Source organism: Corvus brachyrhynchos, unplaced genomic scaffold (genome assembly GCF_000691975.1).
Source record: "Corvus brachyrhynchos isolate BGI_N302 unplaced genomic scaffold, ASM69197v1 scaffold56, whole genome shotgun sequence".
In the NCBI taxonomy this organism is placed as follows: domain Eukaryota; kingdom Metazoa; phylum Chordata; class Aves; order Passeriformes; family Corvidae; genus Corvus; species Corvus brachyrhynchos.
This window is the reverse complement of record NW_008238664.1, coordinates 10,984,345-11,001,486: the sequence shown is the minus strand read 5'-3', so window position 1 is coordinate 11,001,486 and position 17,142 is coordinate 10,984,345. Positions and strand designations below refer to the sequence as shown.

Sequence of the window (17,142 nt, the reverse complement as noted above, 5' to 3'; positions counted from 1 at the left end):
ATGTAGTGATGTCTCTGTATTCCTTACTTAGCATAGGAAGAAACTTGGGGGAAATAGTCCTACTCTAAAGGTTTCTCCACTGTACTAATCTTGACTGTACATAAGATAAACATTACAAGACAGTATCTGTCAGATAAGGCTCTTCCAGGTGCACATCAGTATGCACAGGTATTGTTGCATTCACAAAGTATGCAGTCTGAATTACACTCTCAGTTCCTGTAGGTGAACCTACAACCTATTTCCATGAGTGGCAAAGGGACACAGTATAAGTGGTAATCATTTCACTGGTGCTGTCATCAGAGAGTCATTTTCCTACTTAACCCAACAGAGGGTAAGTCTGAAGTCCATAAAGGTGAGGGCTGGGACTGTCACTTCAGTTGTCTGGCACCAGTTGTAACTATAACCTTTAGACTTGAGGTTCTTGTTCTAGTCTTTTTTAATTGCTTTTCAAAATTTGACCACTGACCCTGCCCTTTTACTCCCCATAGTTGTCCTTTGACTTCGGGTAGGGTTTATGTAAGTAATGCCTATAGGAGGAAGCCTTTTACTACACAAATGACTGGGTACGTCTTAGTAACTGGGACATGTCTCGAATATAAGTTAAACTGCTTATTTCCAAGTGGTCCTGAATCAAGGTCTTACTTTCATAAACTTCTACTGCAAAATTACTCCAAATACAAGGCATCCTAGTTTGTTGGACAGGTAGCTAAAATCTTCTCTGCTCTGAATATTACGAAAGGCAGGTCCTATAGACAGGGGGTTTTAAATTGGTGTCTATCAATGACAGAACCAGGCTAGAGTCAAATTAAGTGAAATCAAAGTGTCTTGGGAAAAAAATGTTAAATTTAGAAGTCAAATTCAATGTGTTGTGCTTTTTGCTCTTACGTAAAATGTTTAAAAGAAACCAAATTGGACAAGGGCCAGTGAAGTACTTTCCCTGTATTTTAGTTATGCAATACTGTAAGCATGTCATGCTAACATAACACTTCAGTAACTAATAAGTTTGTTTCTGACTAAAAATTAGAAATATTTTCAAAAGTCTATTTTTAGCCAGAAGAATTAGTTTAACTTCTATGTGATGAAAATGTCTTAATTTTCATACTTAGTCATCTATATGATTTGAAGACTTAGTAATGGAAAATATTGTTACTAGATTTTTGTTGTAAGCTTTCATTCCTGTGCACATTTTTCTGTGTTTCCCACATTGTGTCTAAGCATCCAATGAAAGCATTTGTACAAAGGGATTCTAATGACATTGTCTTGACTTAGCTGTATAAAACAGACTGGATGTTAACTATTTCACTCTTTTCAACTCCTGCTTGCCTGTTATGTTTTGTCTCTAAAGTCTATAATCCATCTGGCTAGGTGAATAAGTGCATTGCTGAAAAAGCAGATTGTAGTGAGATTCCTGACTTGTGAGCTGTATTTAACAGTCACTTGCAATTATTTATAGGTGCTGTTGGTAAGCAGTAGCCGATATCCAGATCAGTGGATTGTACCAGGTGGAGGAATGGAACCAGAAGAAGAGCCGGGGGGAGCAGCTGTGAGAGAGGTGTATGAAGAGGTAACAAAACCAAAACAAACAAAAAATCCAGCTGATCTTTGCTGCTGTTATCTTCAGATGGGAGCCAAGAAGGAAGAGGGGACTGCCTCCTTTATCCAGTATTTCACTGAGACCTTTGTGGTTATGAAATTCAAAGAACTGCAGTTCTGTGTGTTAGAATTGGGGTATAGTGTGGTGAGGTGAACTAATTAACTTAGCTTCTTCACAGCACTCTCTCACTTCATAGCTAAATTTCTGTCTGCCTTTATAAACAAGTACTGGAAGTAGAACTGTGACTTTATGCCAAATGACATATTGTAGTGTAACATTACTGTGTTTGTGCAAACAATGTTTGACTTGCAGCTCTTCTAGAACAGAGAGAAGGTAAACTAACCATTAACATGTAGCTCTAAGAACTAGAAATAAACAGACCTTTGAGGACATTCCAAACTAAACAGATTAGAAACTGATCTATCTGAGCAGTTGAGAATTCATACATTTAAGGCTGCTTATCTATAAAGACAGCACCATGGTTATAGTCTCCTTTTCTATCTCTGTTCCTATGCCTAGGGAAAACAGAGCTTTAAGTCATGATGAATTCATGCAGTTTGCCTATACTACAATACTTAAATTTCAAACTCAGAATTCCGAATTCAGAATTCATTTGCTATTTATTTTTCTTGGGAAAATATGTCAAAAATATTAAGTGTTACTTTAATATCTAACAGCCATGTCTAGGCCAAATAAAACTGCAAGAAAAAAAAAATCAGAATATCACACTTTTAAATAGAAGGTATAAGGTTTTTCATGTAGTGGATGCATTCTGGTGAGTGAACTAGAGAATTTCTGCTAGACTTAAACAGTTTTCTCACGCCATTTTGCAATTCACAAAACACACTGATATTGTTGCTGATTAGTATGTGGAATGATTTTTTTTTTCCTATTAGCTATGCTATTTGGCGGTGTATCTTGCTTACCTGTAAGACTGGTTCTGTTGTGGTGTTGTGGCTTCGGAACTTGATGTAGATGTGACTTGCACCAAACAGTGCCTGCTGTTCAGTGTCAAAATGAGATCTGTGAACTGTGATTCAGTGACCCTTCTCCCATTTTACTTGGGGAACAGACTGCCTCACTATTCGCTGCTCTCAGCAACCTTCCTGCAGCAAGGTTCAAGCATAAATAAGCCTCACTGAATCAAAGTTATTCCATACTGTGTTCAGTTTTGCTGGAGGAGCCCATTTAAACTTACACAAAACATACTTAGCCCCAGGGTGCAGTCCATTTGGAAGGAGCAAAGAGTTCGGATTCTAGGAATGAGTCAGCAAAGATTTAGGCTTCCAAGCAGTAGTAACACCCCTAGGGAAAGTCTTGTCTTCCCACTGTCATGAGTTCATGGGTAGGATTAAAAAGCACAGTCCTCTGCTCAATATTCTTAGGAACACTGGTAATTTTAATTGCTGATCTGACTTAAGGTATAGTCCAAGATGAGGTAAAGTCCCATCTCCATGTTAAATAAGAGCTGACTGAACTGTAGTCATATGTTTGGGGTTTTTTCTTTGGTGGTGAAGAATGGATGATCTTGAAAGGACTATGCTTTTTATGATGTTTTGGAGTGAGATATAAAGTTCCAGCCATGTTCAGCTTTGAGCTGTGCTTGCAAATGCATAAAGAGTTTTCACAGACTAGGGGCTTTAATAAGCAAAAATAATTTGGTTACTCTTGTTCTACACCCTCAGAATTTCTGGGGTATGATAGCTTGTATAGCTGATCAGTCTTAGAAGCAAGCTCATGCCTTCAAGTAAAATATTCTTCAGCTACCAGCTAAGTCTTGTATGCTTCCATGAGGTTGCAAAGTGCCGTTTTTAAAGAAAAAACAGTGGTATTTAGGGGTTTGAGCTGTGGAAATTCATAGTGACCTTTCTAAAGATGGATGTCCTTTCTATTTTTATACTAAGGTCAATGTCACCTGGCAAGCTGGTTACAGTACAGTGAGCTGTTAAGAGTTCTGTGAATGAATAAACTTCAAAGAAAGCACAGTGGTGCTGGTTTGAAATGTGTTGCTTCAGAATTGGGTCATGCCCAAACTAAGCACTGGTTTCTATTAGTTTATTAAAATGGATAAATTCATAGTGGGAGTTATAATGGCATTCTTTAATGGTAGAAGTGTTGATAGCCCACTGGCTTTAAATACCCCTCACTTCAACACCAACAGTAGTGTATTTAGAATCCTTGTTTTAAAACTCAAAGATCTCGGTAATCAAACGTGCATGCATGGCAGCTGTTTCATAGTCTGCCTCTGTACATGACCCCAGTTTCTATTTTATTTTCAGTTCTGTTCGTGTTAGTGATGGGTTTTTACCTCTACTGAATATTTGGAATGTTTCATTTAAGTTTCTCTGACATTTCACAGGTTACAGGAAATTGACAGTTTTACAAACCTTACAGTAGAATACCAAAATGATGTAGTATAAAGCAATCCCAGAAAGGTATTGAACCTCATCTAAATGAGGAGCAACTCCATTAATGAATTTGGAGCTTTGTCTCTAATTGCATAGCACGAAAGATGAAAATGAGTTGTCTGCACATGCACTGTTCAAAGAAATATAACACAAATGAGTGGCAAGCCAATGATGCCCAGCCTTGTAAATGGAGGGGCACCCTCCCACTCCCTTTTCTTGCTCCATCTCACAAAAAACAGAGGCTCTTACTTTGTTTGAATTAGTAGTATTTAGAAATGCCTATGAGAAAATATGCAATTTCCCCCAGCCCTTTGTGGGGAAGCTCTGTGTAGCTTCTGAGAAGAAGAGGGTGATCCTAAAGATTAATTTGCTGCAACAGTGAAAATGGCAGTTATATTATTGAAGATCTCTCACAGGAAATAGAGGAATTAGCTCCAGTGAGCATCTAATATTTGAAAAACGATCGGGTGCTACAGACTAGAACTAGTTAGACACTGCAAAAATAATTAATAAAGCACACTCTGCTGAAAGATTAAGGCAGATGTAGTCAAACATTTTTTTTTTTTATAAAAGTATGCAAAAATGGGGAAGGAGTAGTCGTGCCACCATCCCATCAGGAGTGTAGACATTAAAATGGCTACAATACTATCCTACAGATCCCAGAGTTAAAAATAACTCAGATCTTTCAGATCTTAAGTAACTTTCTGCCCTGGTAGACTGTTAGCTTAAAAATTGAACTGCAGCATGACTCTTGCTGAATGATTATGGGATGAAGTGGATAGTTTTCTCTCCTGTGATTGGATTAAACTAATGCTAAAATACATGTATAAGATTCAGATCTGAGGTCCTATTTGCATAGTACTCAGACTTCCTTAGAGAATTGTTCTGGGGAAGTGTAGCATTTAATGTCTTTCAGAAGAAAGCTGGGTTTTTTCAGGCTTTTATCCCAAAGTTTAGATGGTCTTACATGCTTATAGAGGCCTATAAGATTCTGTTTACTTGAAGAACTATATTCTAACAGCCATGGGTACATAAAAGCCAAAGGAAGAAGTATGTTTTCACAAGAGGCAAAATGGTTCAAAGTCTAGAATTTAACCAGTGTATTGGATTAGAAGCTTAGCATTGGAAAAGGGGGAACTTCATTTGATGTTCTGGGGATAAAGCTGACGCATTTCTTGGTCCTCTAGCACTTAGCTTTGACACATTTTGAAGGAACTACATTAAGATAAGAACTTGAAGGAAATGTTCTTGTCAGCAAAAGCACTTAAAAGATCACTGTCAAAATCAAGGTACTTTTTAAACTATGAAGATTATTCAGTTGAATATTATTTTCAGGGAAAAAATAATGAGACTTTGAATTACTACCTTTTTGTATTTTTGAGTGATTCAAAATACACTGCTGTATGCAGGAATTGTTACATTTTAGAAACATGTATCTTTGACTAGAGAGTAACTAGGCATCAGTTACAATAATCACATTTAGGTAGAAACATCTGGTTGTACCAAAGCTTCACTTCAAGCTTTGGGGAGTTTTTACACTCGATGTAATAAAGTGTTTCTAATAGTTTCATTCAGAATTAGTCAGCTAGGTGTATTTGTTTAAACCACAGATTTGCTTGGAGGGAGAAAAAAGAAACTGTTAAGTAAATTCCACTTAAACTAACATTGGTAAATTCACATTGTAACTACGGGATGCTAATAAGCTGTCAAACTTCTCTATGAAAGCTATTCAGTATCAGTAAACTTAGCTAGTCATGGCAGTTTTGCCATGTGTTACATATTAGTTGTTAGATTCCCACTTAGCATCTCAGAGAAGCCTTCCTCCATCTATTGATGATGAGTTTCTTTGTCCTTCAACAGTCCTGTTGCCATACACCTGCCTTCAAAAATCTTTATAACATAACTAAGGCTTTGGCCAGGACTTCTAAGAGAGCTTTAAAATCTTCCAAGTTTTTTGTTTTGAGGGGAGGTTGGGGTTGTGGGGTGGAGAGGCAGTTATTTGGACTTGGGGGCTGAGGAGGATTGATTTTTGTGGGGGGTTTTTGTCGGGGTTTTTGGGTTTTTTTTCTTGTTTGGTTTGGGTGGTTTTTTGCTTGGTTGGTTTGGAGGGGGTGTTCGGGGTTTTTTTCTTCTCCCTCTGGTTGAGCACTAGGCCCATTTAGAGCAATTTCCTCGTACTTAGAAAAGGTTTTTTTAATGTTTGAGAAACCTGCAGAGTCTGTACGGGCTTCACTGTTGTGCTCTTAAGCCATATCTTTAATGATATTAATCTGTTCTGTGCTGCAGCTTTAGAGAATAAATACAGAAATTACAAAACTTGGGCAGCTAAAGCTGCATACTTGGGGTTGAAGTATTAAAAAAAAGGCTAATCCCACAGATGCACATTGTTATTTTGATGGAATAGAATGATGGGAAATTGCTTTTTCTAGTTGCTCACTTTTCTACAAAGTAGAAATCTTAAGGATATGGTAATTCTTAGATAGTGCTGAATGAGAAATGAAGCAAAAATTGGGAAAGCAGCATACTTTTGTACTCTTATAGGTTCTGCTTCTCTTTTTGAAATGATACTGTAATGCTGAGGAAATTGGGACTCATCAGTAAAACTTAAACATTTCTTCAGCATGTTCTTTTTGGCTACTAAATGCTTTTTCATTACCCAGTATAGAGCACAAGCAATCTTTAGTGCCTGTTGTGTCATAGCTTACTCTTTCAGCCCAAAATAAGGGTCTGTCACTTTCCTAATTAATGTGCTGCTTAATCACTTATCTGTCAGGTCCAGTTGTGTATTTTGGCTTTGTGAGATCTAACAGGTATCTCAGTCATCACAGCAAACAAACAATATTGTATGTAGTTTTGCATTAACTTTGGTCTAGCTCTTGCTCTAGATAAGCAAAATGCCTTGATGATTTGCACGGGCTGTGTTCAGGCTTCCTTCATCAAAATGGTTTAATAAATAACACCAGCCATCTGCTTTCTTTAAAAAGACAGTCACAGAAAACATCACTTGTAAGACTTCGATTAGACTTATTGCTAAAGCCTGCCCAGTTATTTGTTAGTTAGTCATTAAAATGTAATTAAGATGCATATGGTCCTTTATATAAAGACATAAGACACTGATAACTGTCTTTGGCTAAGGCTGGAAGCAAAGACTGAAGATTAGAAAATGTCATCTTAGCACTAAGAAACCCTATTTTAAATATAGGTTATACAACAAGACAAAAACAACCTAAATATGGCTTTGTCTGCCAGTAGGCAACATGTGCCTTTATGTCTGTCATAGGGATGATCATAAGCAATGTCCCTTGGAAGAGGCATTATATATTACACTTGGAAAAGCAAACCTTAGAGTCTTAGTAGAAAGTAATGACCACCTTATCTGAATTGATAAAAGTCACAAAGCATGTGCTGATACACACAGGGATTATTTTAAAATATTGGCGTAAAACTCTGAACTGAAAGCCATTTCTAATGTTACTAGCTAGAAAAACAGTTAAAAACTGCAGAGAATTGGGGATGTAAATTTGGGGTTTATATTACATGCCAAAAGCTAGTTTGATATAAAAACCAACACACATGAAGTCATTATGCTGCAAGACCCATGCAATAACCTACAGTTTAATTTATTATCGTATTTTGAAAACTTAAATATAAGTTTCTGTGTAAAACAGCACTGGAGTTTCAATGATTGCTTTTCTAAATTAATTCTAATACTAATTCAAATTCTCTTGTCCTATATACTTTCCTGGATTATTTCAGTATTGGGTATGATTTATCTATTTAATAAAAATACAGTACACTAAAAATGTTTAAGTTATTTGGTCTGGATGGAAGCCTTGAAAGATTTATGGATTCTTTGATCCACTCATTAGGACAAGCTTTTGCACTCTAACACTCATAAGGAGTCTAAAACCAGAAGCTCCAAAAGTAGTACAGCACAATCTAATTAAAACTTAAGTTAAAACTCTTACTTAAATAATCCTAATAAGGAGGAGTATGCTAATATAGGAGGATGGTACAGATACTTTATTTTTTTATATTAATACCCCATGCTAACACTTTTGTTTGTTTGTTTTGTAGGCTGGAGTAAAGGGAAAGCTAGGCAGACTACTTGGGATATTTGAGGTGAGCTATTTCTTTTAAGTTCTAAAAACAATGGTTTGTTTGTGAGAACTGATAAAACTGCAACATCAGAGTTAAGTTCATTAGTATTACCTACCTATAATTTTGCAGTGTTATTGGATCTGCTGCATTAGACAGGACTTCAGGTGTTACATGATGTGTGAAGATTAATAGGAAGAATTCAAAGTACTTACACCAGTTTCACAGAGTCTCAGAATATTCTGAGTTGGAAGGGACCCACAAAGATCATTGAGTCCAACTCACTTTGTCTTGTACAGGGATCAAGCCCATTACCATGGTGTTACGCAGCACCAGGCTCTGACCAACTGAGCTAATTTCAGGTCATTTTGGACCTTTACTGGGAAGATTAAATTAGTACTTGGACAACACCTAGATGTTAAAAACAAAAACAAAACCTAAAAACCAAATCATTGATAGATTTAAGATTTCTGAAACATTACACCAGCCTTCTTTGAGGCACTCTTCTGACTTTTCCTCCCTGGTTAGATTTTGCTGAAGTAATTTGTCAGCTTTCACATGTGTAAATTGATGGGTCTGTATATGAATTCTCATTATGGCTTCGATTCACTAAAAAAAGGCCAAGGCTTTGGATAGCAGATAAATCCGACCTTTAGCAAACCATGTAGTTAAAAACATCTATTTGATAATATAAACATCAGACTCTGAACTACAGACAGCGCAAGGACACATGCTAGCTAGAACTGCATTTTAGTGTTGGTGTTCCCCACTTCTGCTCAGGTTTGAGACAGGAGCAGACTGTAGTGTTAGTAGTCTTCAGCTCATAATACATCCAGTGTTACCATGTTGTGCTCTATGTTAAGTGGAAGTCCCTTTAGTCTCAGCTACATACAAATCTTCACTCTGCTTTTAGAGGCAGTGCATTCCTGACAGGGATTTCCTGTGTGAAGTATTACTTAGTCATGTGTCCCATCATCTGAAGTATGGAAGGCATGACACAATTAGAGAAGCTCCTGAAGCTTTGTAGTTAGTAGTACTTACATTTTTCTGATATGTTTTGGATTTGAGTTGAACTGGATGGTCCTACACACTAAAAACTTGGCCGTGTTTTAACTCTACTGGTTAGTCTACAAAAGTATTTTCTATTTCCCAGCTCAGATCAGAAAAACCCAGGATACCTATCATGTTGTTGCCTTAAGACAGGGGCTGCAAAGCATGATGATTCATTGGTAATTCAGATATGTTCTTCTGAAGCCATCTACACCAGCTATACCAGAAGAGAGAAAAGTTGGTGTGGTGTCACTTTTCCAGGCTACTTCTAACTTAAATCAAGGCCCTACTTTAATTTCACAACAGGGCCCCACAAACTGTTGTTAGTACCATTGAGGGGGCCACACCTTATGACCTGGGGATGGAACTAAGAGAAGATGGGAATAAATGCTGCTGGTGAGTCCTCTTACTCTAGAACTACAGCCAGAAAGGATATGTGTTATAAATATATCTATCCTATTTAATGGTGACACTGACCAAGGACTCTTGAAGAATTATTTCCTAGTAAAGCACAACAGTTCAAAACTATATTAAGCTTGCAGTGAAACAGTTAAATAGGAAAGGTTATTGGCACAAGGATACAACCATCTGTTAGGGGAGCTAGGCCATAACATCTCCTCGTTCTTAACATAGTTGTAATCGTAGATGGTCCTGGGTTTTTTAGGAGCTCAGTTCTTCTCCAAGGGAAAGGAGGGTCTGACTGGTTGGGTAGCACCTCAAACACTGCCACTAGCCTGCTTTGGAGTAGCAGAGAGTAAAGTCTGTGCCAACCTTGCATGGATGGGCTGCAGCATAGTGGCCTTGCCCTGAGCAGATACCTCTGTCAGAGTCTGTATTTAACCTGCCTTCTGCAAAACACATGCCTTCTAAACAAGTGGTGAGTGCTGCCATTGTGGCAAACCTGTTGAATGAGCAGATGGCCAATGATTTTTGCATTTGTCCTGATTGCAAGCGTGGGCTATTTAATTTGCTTCACTCATGGAGTGAAACTTTATAGCTGGCATTGTGTAGATGACATGGCCACATGATGCAGTGGTTCCATCCTGCAAAGTGTTTGGGTTTTTTTAAATGACCTTTCATCCAGGAAATGAGTTGTGGAAACAGTTTTAGCAAATGTGGTCTACTGTGGTAGCTTACAACATATGTAAAAGATAAGTACCACTACTTACCTAGGGCAGTACTAGTGGACAACTTCTAATATTTAGCTGGATGATCAAGAACATACTTTAGTCAGAACTTCACAATCTTCAAAACTGTTTGTGTTGTCTTGGGTTTGGTTGGGTTTTTTTAGTCTGGGAAAATAGAACAGCTGTTTCAAATAAAATTTTTGCTTTCCCATCATTTTGGATCTCCTAAGTGCAGATGTTTGTTTAGTGAAAATAAAAGCCAGGCTTGCTGGCAACTATTCTTTAGAGATAAGTAGTTTCTAATCTTATAGATGTCGTAAGTCTGTAAGTTACTTAGCTGAGAACTTAAACTTCTACTTCTAATATTCAAGCAGAACCAGGATCGGAAGCATAGGACGTACGTTTATGTTCTTACTGTGACGGAAATACTGGAAGACTGGGAGGATTCAGTTAATATAGGTAAATTAATTCTTTGTCCTTATGTGCTACACTTAAAAATGTTTTAAGCAAACTATTTTCATTTTTCTGAAGCAATTTCTATAATTCAGGGGGAATACTAATTATGTTCTAGAAAAAGTCAAGGGATGCTGTTCTTGCACACTTTAATACATACATAACTAGGGTTGCTTCGAACATAGTGTTACTTTTATACTTAGAATACTCTAATACAACATTATGATAGAATAAATATCATTATTAGTTAGGGATACAGCTTGTAATTTTTTGAAAGGCCAAATACTATACTGCCAAATTGCTTTTTCCATAAAAAGTAGAATGTTTTACTGCCTGATACTCTAGGGTGCTTTTGAAAGTGTCCTTGATATTAAGCGGTTTATGTATGTTCAAGCATAGTATTTGTGATGCTGTAAAACCAAATGAAAAATAGAATTAATCCCACTTTTAACAATACTATCATTGACCTGGTATATGTATTTTCAGAGACCTCAAATTTTAAAGGACCGACTTGTAAAAGTAAGATGGTCTTAAGCTGATCTTAGTAAAATTAAGGCTTGAAACTTACATAAACATATCTCTGATACAAGGTATACTATTTTTTAAAACTTACAGCTAACCTGAGTAACTGCATATCTGGATGCTTATGGAGATTCTGAGTATGGAACATGGCTTTTGAAATCAGGCCAAGCCATTCTTCCTGCATGCATGTTCAGTCTAAAGATTGGTTTTCTGCTAGGCATGACAATGTAGGATGGCAGTTATCAAGTCATTTAAATAATATCACACTTTCCTCTGACTAGATGTGGCTTTTGGAGCATATAAAGAGTCACATTAATTTCTGTCCAGCATTTGCTTCAAGAGAGTTGTCTGAAAGGCTTTATTACGAGTTGCATTTTAGTAAGCTTGAGTGAATCTCTTGTGTTCATTGGTTCTTTCAAGGTCTTTTCATTAACTCTTCTGCCTGACAATTTCAACTTCTAAAGAACTGAGAAAAACTGAGTAAGCAGATAGCAACCAATAGTGCTGTTAAAATTTTGTAACTCTGTTCTTTGTGGATTGTACTCATTCAGGAAGGAAAAGAGAATGGTTTAAAGTAGAAGATGCAATCAAGGTCCTTCAGTGTCACAAGCCTGTTCATGCAGAATACTTGGAAAAACTGAAACTGAGCTGTTCACCCACTAATGGAAACTCTGTGGTTCCCCCTCTTCCAGATAATAACTCCTTATATGTCACTTCTGCACAGACTTCTGGGTTGCCCTCTACTGTGAGATAAACATTTGGATTACCTTTTTATTCGTGTCATCACAACAGGAGACATCTGTGATCACATGTAGGCATCTGTATAACTGTCAGTTCTAAGTGAAATATGTGAATGTGTCATAATGTTGAATTTATTTGAACATGTTTTTTCTTTTAATGATGTAAAATAGTACTTCAGCAAACCAAAGCCATATAGGGATTTTTTTTAAGATGCCTTAATAGGCCATTAGAAAAAAAAAAACTTGACTATATAAATTTCCGTATCTGCTAAAATAAAATATGCATCTCAGTGGTGTTCAGCTTATTCAAAACTTGTGAGTTTTAGTCAGTAGTTAAAGCTTGAGCAAATAGTCTTATACTAAACTCTTATTTGGTATCCACAGATGAAGTGCTAAGACCTTAAGCCGGCAGCATTTGGGTAAATGGATGTGTTGGAGGCAGAGATGCACAAGGGTGACTACAATAAAGCACTAAACCACATTCAGCCTGCCAGGAGCTAAGGATACCAACACTAAGCACTGCTTGCCTCAGTTACCCAAAAGGTTGCCTTGTCCTATGCAATCTTCATTTAACATATAACTAGGGCAAGAACAATAACTTTGTCTTGCAGCTACCAAAACTATCCACTAGACTTTTGTTTCATCACCTGGTCAGCTGATGAACTGTCAGAAGATTTGAGTGAAAAACATTGTAGATCTCTCTTCCCCCTATTTTTTTTCCTTTTAACCTTGATACATGTTTTGTTCATGGTGTGATTACACTGCAGGTTCCAAAAACTTCTAATCTTCAATTAGAAACATCTCATATAGTGTTCCTGCAGTCTGTTGTAATTTAAAATTGTTCGGAGGAAAGAAAGTAAGAGTTAACCAGGGGGCACCCTTGGGTTGCAGAGGTGTCTATTAGCAAGCATGTGTTGAGGTGCCTTGCCCTGCAGGAGTCAGTCGTGCTGCCCCCAGTGCTTGGGCCAGGAGTGTTGATACCTATTACACCAGTAGAGAAATAATACTCCTTTTTCTTATTAGGTGTGCTGAAACCCCCAATTTTAAGTTAATTCTTAAATCCTTCAGTTCTACTGTTTTAACATCAATTACTATACTTCTTCAAATAAAAGCTGGCCTCTTGGTAAAAATGTTGTTGGAATAAATGAGGTACAGCTGACAACTTCCCTGTTCTAATTATTTTCTCCTGCTTTTCATCCAAGAAGAGGAAAACTAAATCCACTGTTGGTCTTAATGTTTTTACCATAGGATTACTCTCTCTCCCTGTGTGTGTGTGTGTGTGTGTGTGCATGGTTTCTTCTACAAGAACACAATCTAATTCACATGAACATCCTACTTCTGAATTTTTTCTAGGATCTAAACCCAACTGTACCTCCTTTATATCCAGCCAAAACAGGTTGAGGTAGACCACTACCTCACATGTGAAGTTTATTCTGGGTAAAGCTCATTCTGTTATACAACATTTGAACATTTGTAAATAGTCCAACTAGTAAATAGTGAGTGTAAAATGGAAAATAAATGTAATTTAAACCTTTTGTTACTCAATACACAAATGGTTAACTTCTACTTTTTTAACACAAATTGTGTAAAATGCTGCTATGAATTTTTTTGTGCTGTTACACTTTTTTAGGGAAAAAATGTTGTTGCCACAAATTACTCCAAGAAAAACAACCTTGTGCCATATGTAAATGCAGTGAAACTAGGGAGACAGATGATCTGATCTCTTAATGCTGCTCTCTTTGAAGAAGTATAAATGCTACTGACAAGAGGCATGAGCCACAAAGCTGAAGACTTCTGAAACAGTGGGTAGGACACTGCTTTCCATCCCTCTTAGCTCCTTGTCCAGGTCACTTCCAGAACTGGAAAGAACATGCAAGTGTTCAGGTGCACCTAAGGGTGGAAGTATTGCCAACAGCTTCTCCATCTTTTCAGTCAGGAGGTGGGAGGCCAGGGACAGAGAGGTGCTATTTCAGTAGTGCACACATGGCTATGCCCACTTTACACTGAACTTGTGCCAGACTGGGACACCATTTGCTCAGCTCACTGCTTTAAACTGAATGGTCTTTCACACATGCTGCTTTGCCAGGTGAAACAGGAGAAAGTGGGGTTGAGCATGATGAATGTCTAATCTTTGTTAAAATCATACTCATGGGGTGGAAGGGTACCTCTGGCTCCAAAGCTGCCTTGAAAAGAATGAATCATTTAGCTCCCTTTTTTTGATTACTTTAATGCTCACTTTTTTGTTCAGTAGTTATTTTAACACTTTAAATTGAGCAAACTTAGGTTTTCTTGTAACAAGATTATATCAAATCCATGAAAACTAAAACAGAATCCAGAGTTTGAGTTCTTATTCATTAAAAAAAAAAAAAATGCTCTGTCTCCATTTCAGACTCTTGGAATGAAATCAATCCAAGCTTGTATGAGATTTAGTGGTAATGCATGATCTTATTTTGTAACTCTTGAATTATGTATTTGATAATAATGTAAAATGTACAGTATTGCTGTTGCTAACAAACTCAGTTGATTGCCTATAAATATTTTTGGTCACACACATTTGAGCTGTTCAGTAGTGCCAGACAGGCTTTTTTTTTTTTTTTTTTAACAGCATTTGTTGTATAAATCTCTTCAGTCTCTATGCAACCTTCAGAATGAAGCTCTATTGCTTAGTTTGACTTTACCCCCTTTCAAAGAGAAATGTTTTATGAATTGCAAATGTAAACTGAAGACACTTCAGTTTTGCTACAGGGAACAAACAACTGTAGTAAAGGGACAGCAGTATGGCTTCAGTACTAATGAAATCTGACACTAAACTCCAACAGAAAGAGTTGTAAAAACGGGAATAGGAAGGCTACAGTTTTTTCTACTACCTATCAAATGTTAAAAGTATTTCGTTTTTACCTGGATCTCTAGTTAGATAGGCCAAACCTATTTCAGAGCAAATTTGGGATTTTTCTCATGCCAAAACTTCTGTACAATGTATCCATTTGGTTCTCCAGAGGAAAAAGGGAGACAGGTTGTCATCTGCACTTGTCAGAGTCTAGTTTGTACTGCTGCTTTTCCTGGCTGATAGGTTTTGAGATTCTCATGAGTTACATTATGGTGGTATCAAAGAAAGAGCCTTAAAGTTTAAAATCACATGGAGCCAGAATTAAGCAAAATGGATGTGCTTTTAAACACAAGAAATCCTGAGGTATTGCAGAGAGGCTGTTCAAGTGAAAAATCTTATTTTGGTGCTTACTGCACCCCTGACTTAGACTAGCATTGTTCTGTTAACAACATGCTGTGAAAAAAACTGTGAGGGGCAGACAGTTGGTTTACTTACCAGCATGGTTTGTGAAGTGAAAACTGAAAGGAAGGGGGAGTGGGAAGGGAATTAAGTTGTAAACATTTTGACCTGCTTGCATGGATTTTCTTTAAAGATTGATGTAAGAATTTTGACTTTTTATATTTGAAAAATACCAGAATAAAATCTAAATTAGTCCTGTGAATGATGTAGTCATTCCATTGCAAATACTGCACCAGAAGTGATTGTGTGAAAGGCTTCAACCCCATCTGAACTACACTTAAGTTTCATTTAATGTTTCCTAGTTCCTGCCTCACCCTTGCACTCAAGCTTACCAAGCTAGTTGTTCCAAATAATAGATTTCTTTTCCTTAACATGATGCGCCCTCTCCCCTTAGCACACACGTCCAATGCCTGCCCCAGCTTGGAAACCGGTGCAGTGCTCAGCCTGCTGCAGACCTACCTCCCCTTACCTTGTTTTTGAACCTGCTTTCTTCCACATTGTTATGGTAAGCAGCTCCTGTGTTCCTGTTCTCAGCATGACTTCTGCCATGTTGACAGTTACCACACCTCCCTCTTTTCACAGCTTAGGGAGAGTTTTACCATAGCCATGTCTGGCTCTTACCACTGTATCTCCATGCATCGAGTGCATTATAAGACACAAAGAGTGGTAGAGGTGTGACAAAGCCCAACACATGGCAGGAAAGGCAGAATGACTGACTTTCCCAAGTCTTAGAGAGATGATAACAATCTTCAAGCTTAAACTGAAGAATCTTAGGGGGTTTTTTAAACTTACCCTCCTTAAACACTCTTCAGGCCTCAGTGCGGCTGTGGCACTGCCTCCTTGGCTCAAGTGCTGGAAACAGCACATCCATATTAGGACAATGCTCCTAAGGAATGGTGTCACCTCTTACCTGCAGACTCAGGAATCACAGGCATAGTCCTGCTTGTAACAATCTGATTGCTATGAGCTATGCACCACCACCCCAAACAATGCTCTCAGACAATTTTCTGTCCTTAAATAAGCATGAAATACAGTTCAAAGAGCCATTTTAGGAAGGCTAGGGACCACTGAATGTGTCTGCTGTCAGCTCAGCTGCTGCCTGCCTCATGGCCCACACTCCTTCAGTAGCTCAGTGGTTCCCAACAGCTTTCCCTCATTTGTTACCACCAGTTCTGATTGATGAGCAATATGAAGAAGCATCAACAGCAATGCATGATGCTGGCCAAAGACCATCACCTTGTGCACTTACCCTGCCACTGGCTTACCTGTAGCCTAGTGCCCATTACATCCAGACAGATTGTGTAACAAGGCTCTTGTCCTAAGGGCCTTTTTGCTGTCATTCAACTGCTTCACTCTCCTAATTATTTCCTTCTTTCCTGCTTTCTGGCTATGACACTAATGCAACCTGTCTTTGAATAAGGTAGACAAGCATCCACAGCAACTGAAGGAAGAAAAAACCCCATTAGAATCACCTTACTGTGTCTTCTGAGATTAGTCTGTCTTTGATAATTGTGCATGGGACCACAGACACTCTTCCATAAATTTACCAGTATCCAGCCTAAGCCTTCCAGTGTTACCTGGAAGAACACTGTATTACTCATGAGTAGCTGGTGGGAAAAATGACAGCAGCAGTTCTTCTGAAGGCACAGCAGGTATTCAGGCTGAGACAAGCACACCTGCTACAGCAAGGAACAACTGAACACCATACATGAAATATTTCAGATTTATAAATGATCTTGCAAGCCTTGGCAGGCAACTTAGGTAGGAAGGTGCAGATTAGGCCTGAACCAAAAATACTCCTTAAATGCAGCTCTGAAGACAAGAACCCAGCTTACACCAGAGTATCTGGAGCAACCTTGCAACA

General features: G+C 37.9%; 1 protein-coding gene across 2 annotated transcripts; it reads left to right on the top strand.

The window, feature by feature from the left end:
• The first annotated feature begins 1,315 nt into the window (after window positions 1-1,315).
• On the top strand, window positions 1,316-15,480 carry NUDT4 (nudix hydrolase 4). Of its 2 annotated transcripts, none has more exons than XM_008636572.2 (4): window positions 1,316-1,564; window positions 8,080-8,124; window positions 10,649-10,736; window positions 11,804-15,480. In XM_008636572.2, exons 1-4 carry the CDS (start codon window positions 1,511-1,513, stop codon window positions 12,004-12,006), a joined length of 390 nt encoding a protein of 129 aa, XP_008634794.1. In that variant the 5' UTR covers window positions 1,316-1,510; the 3' UTR covers window positions 12,007-15,480. The 2 variants fall into 2 exon arrangements, with proteins under 2 accessions (XP_008634794.1, XP_008634793.1); XM_008636571.2 differs by having other exon boundaries at window positions 1,428-1,564; window positions 10,652-10,736.
• The last annotated feature ends 1,662 nt before the right edge of the window (window positions 15,481-17,142 follow it).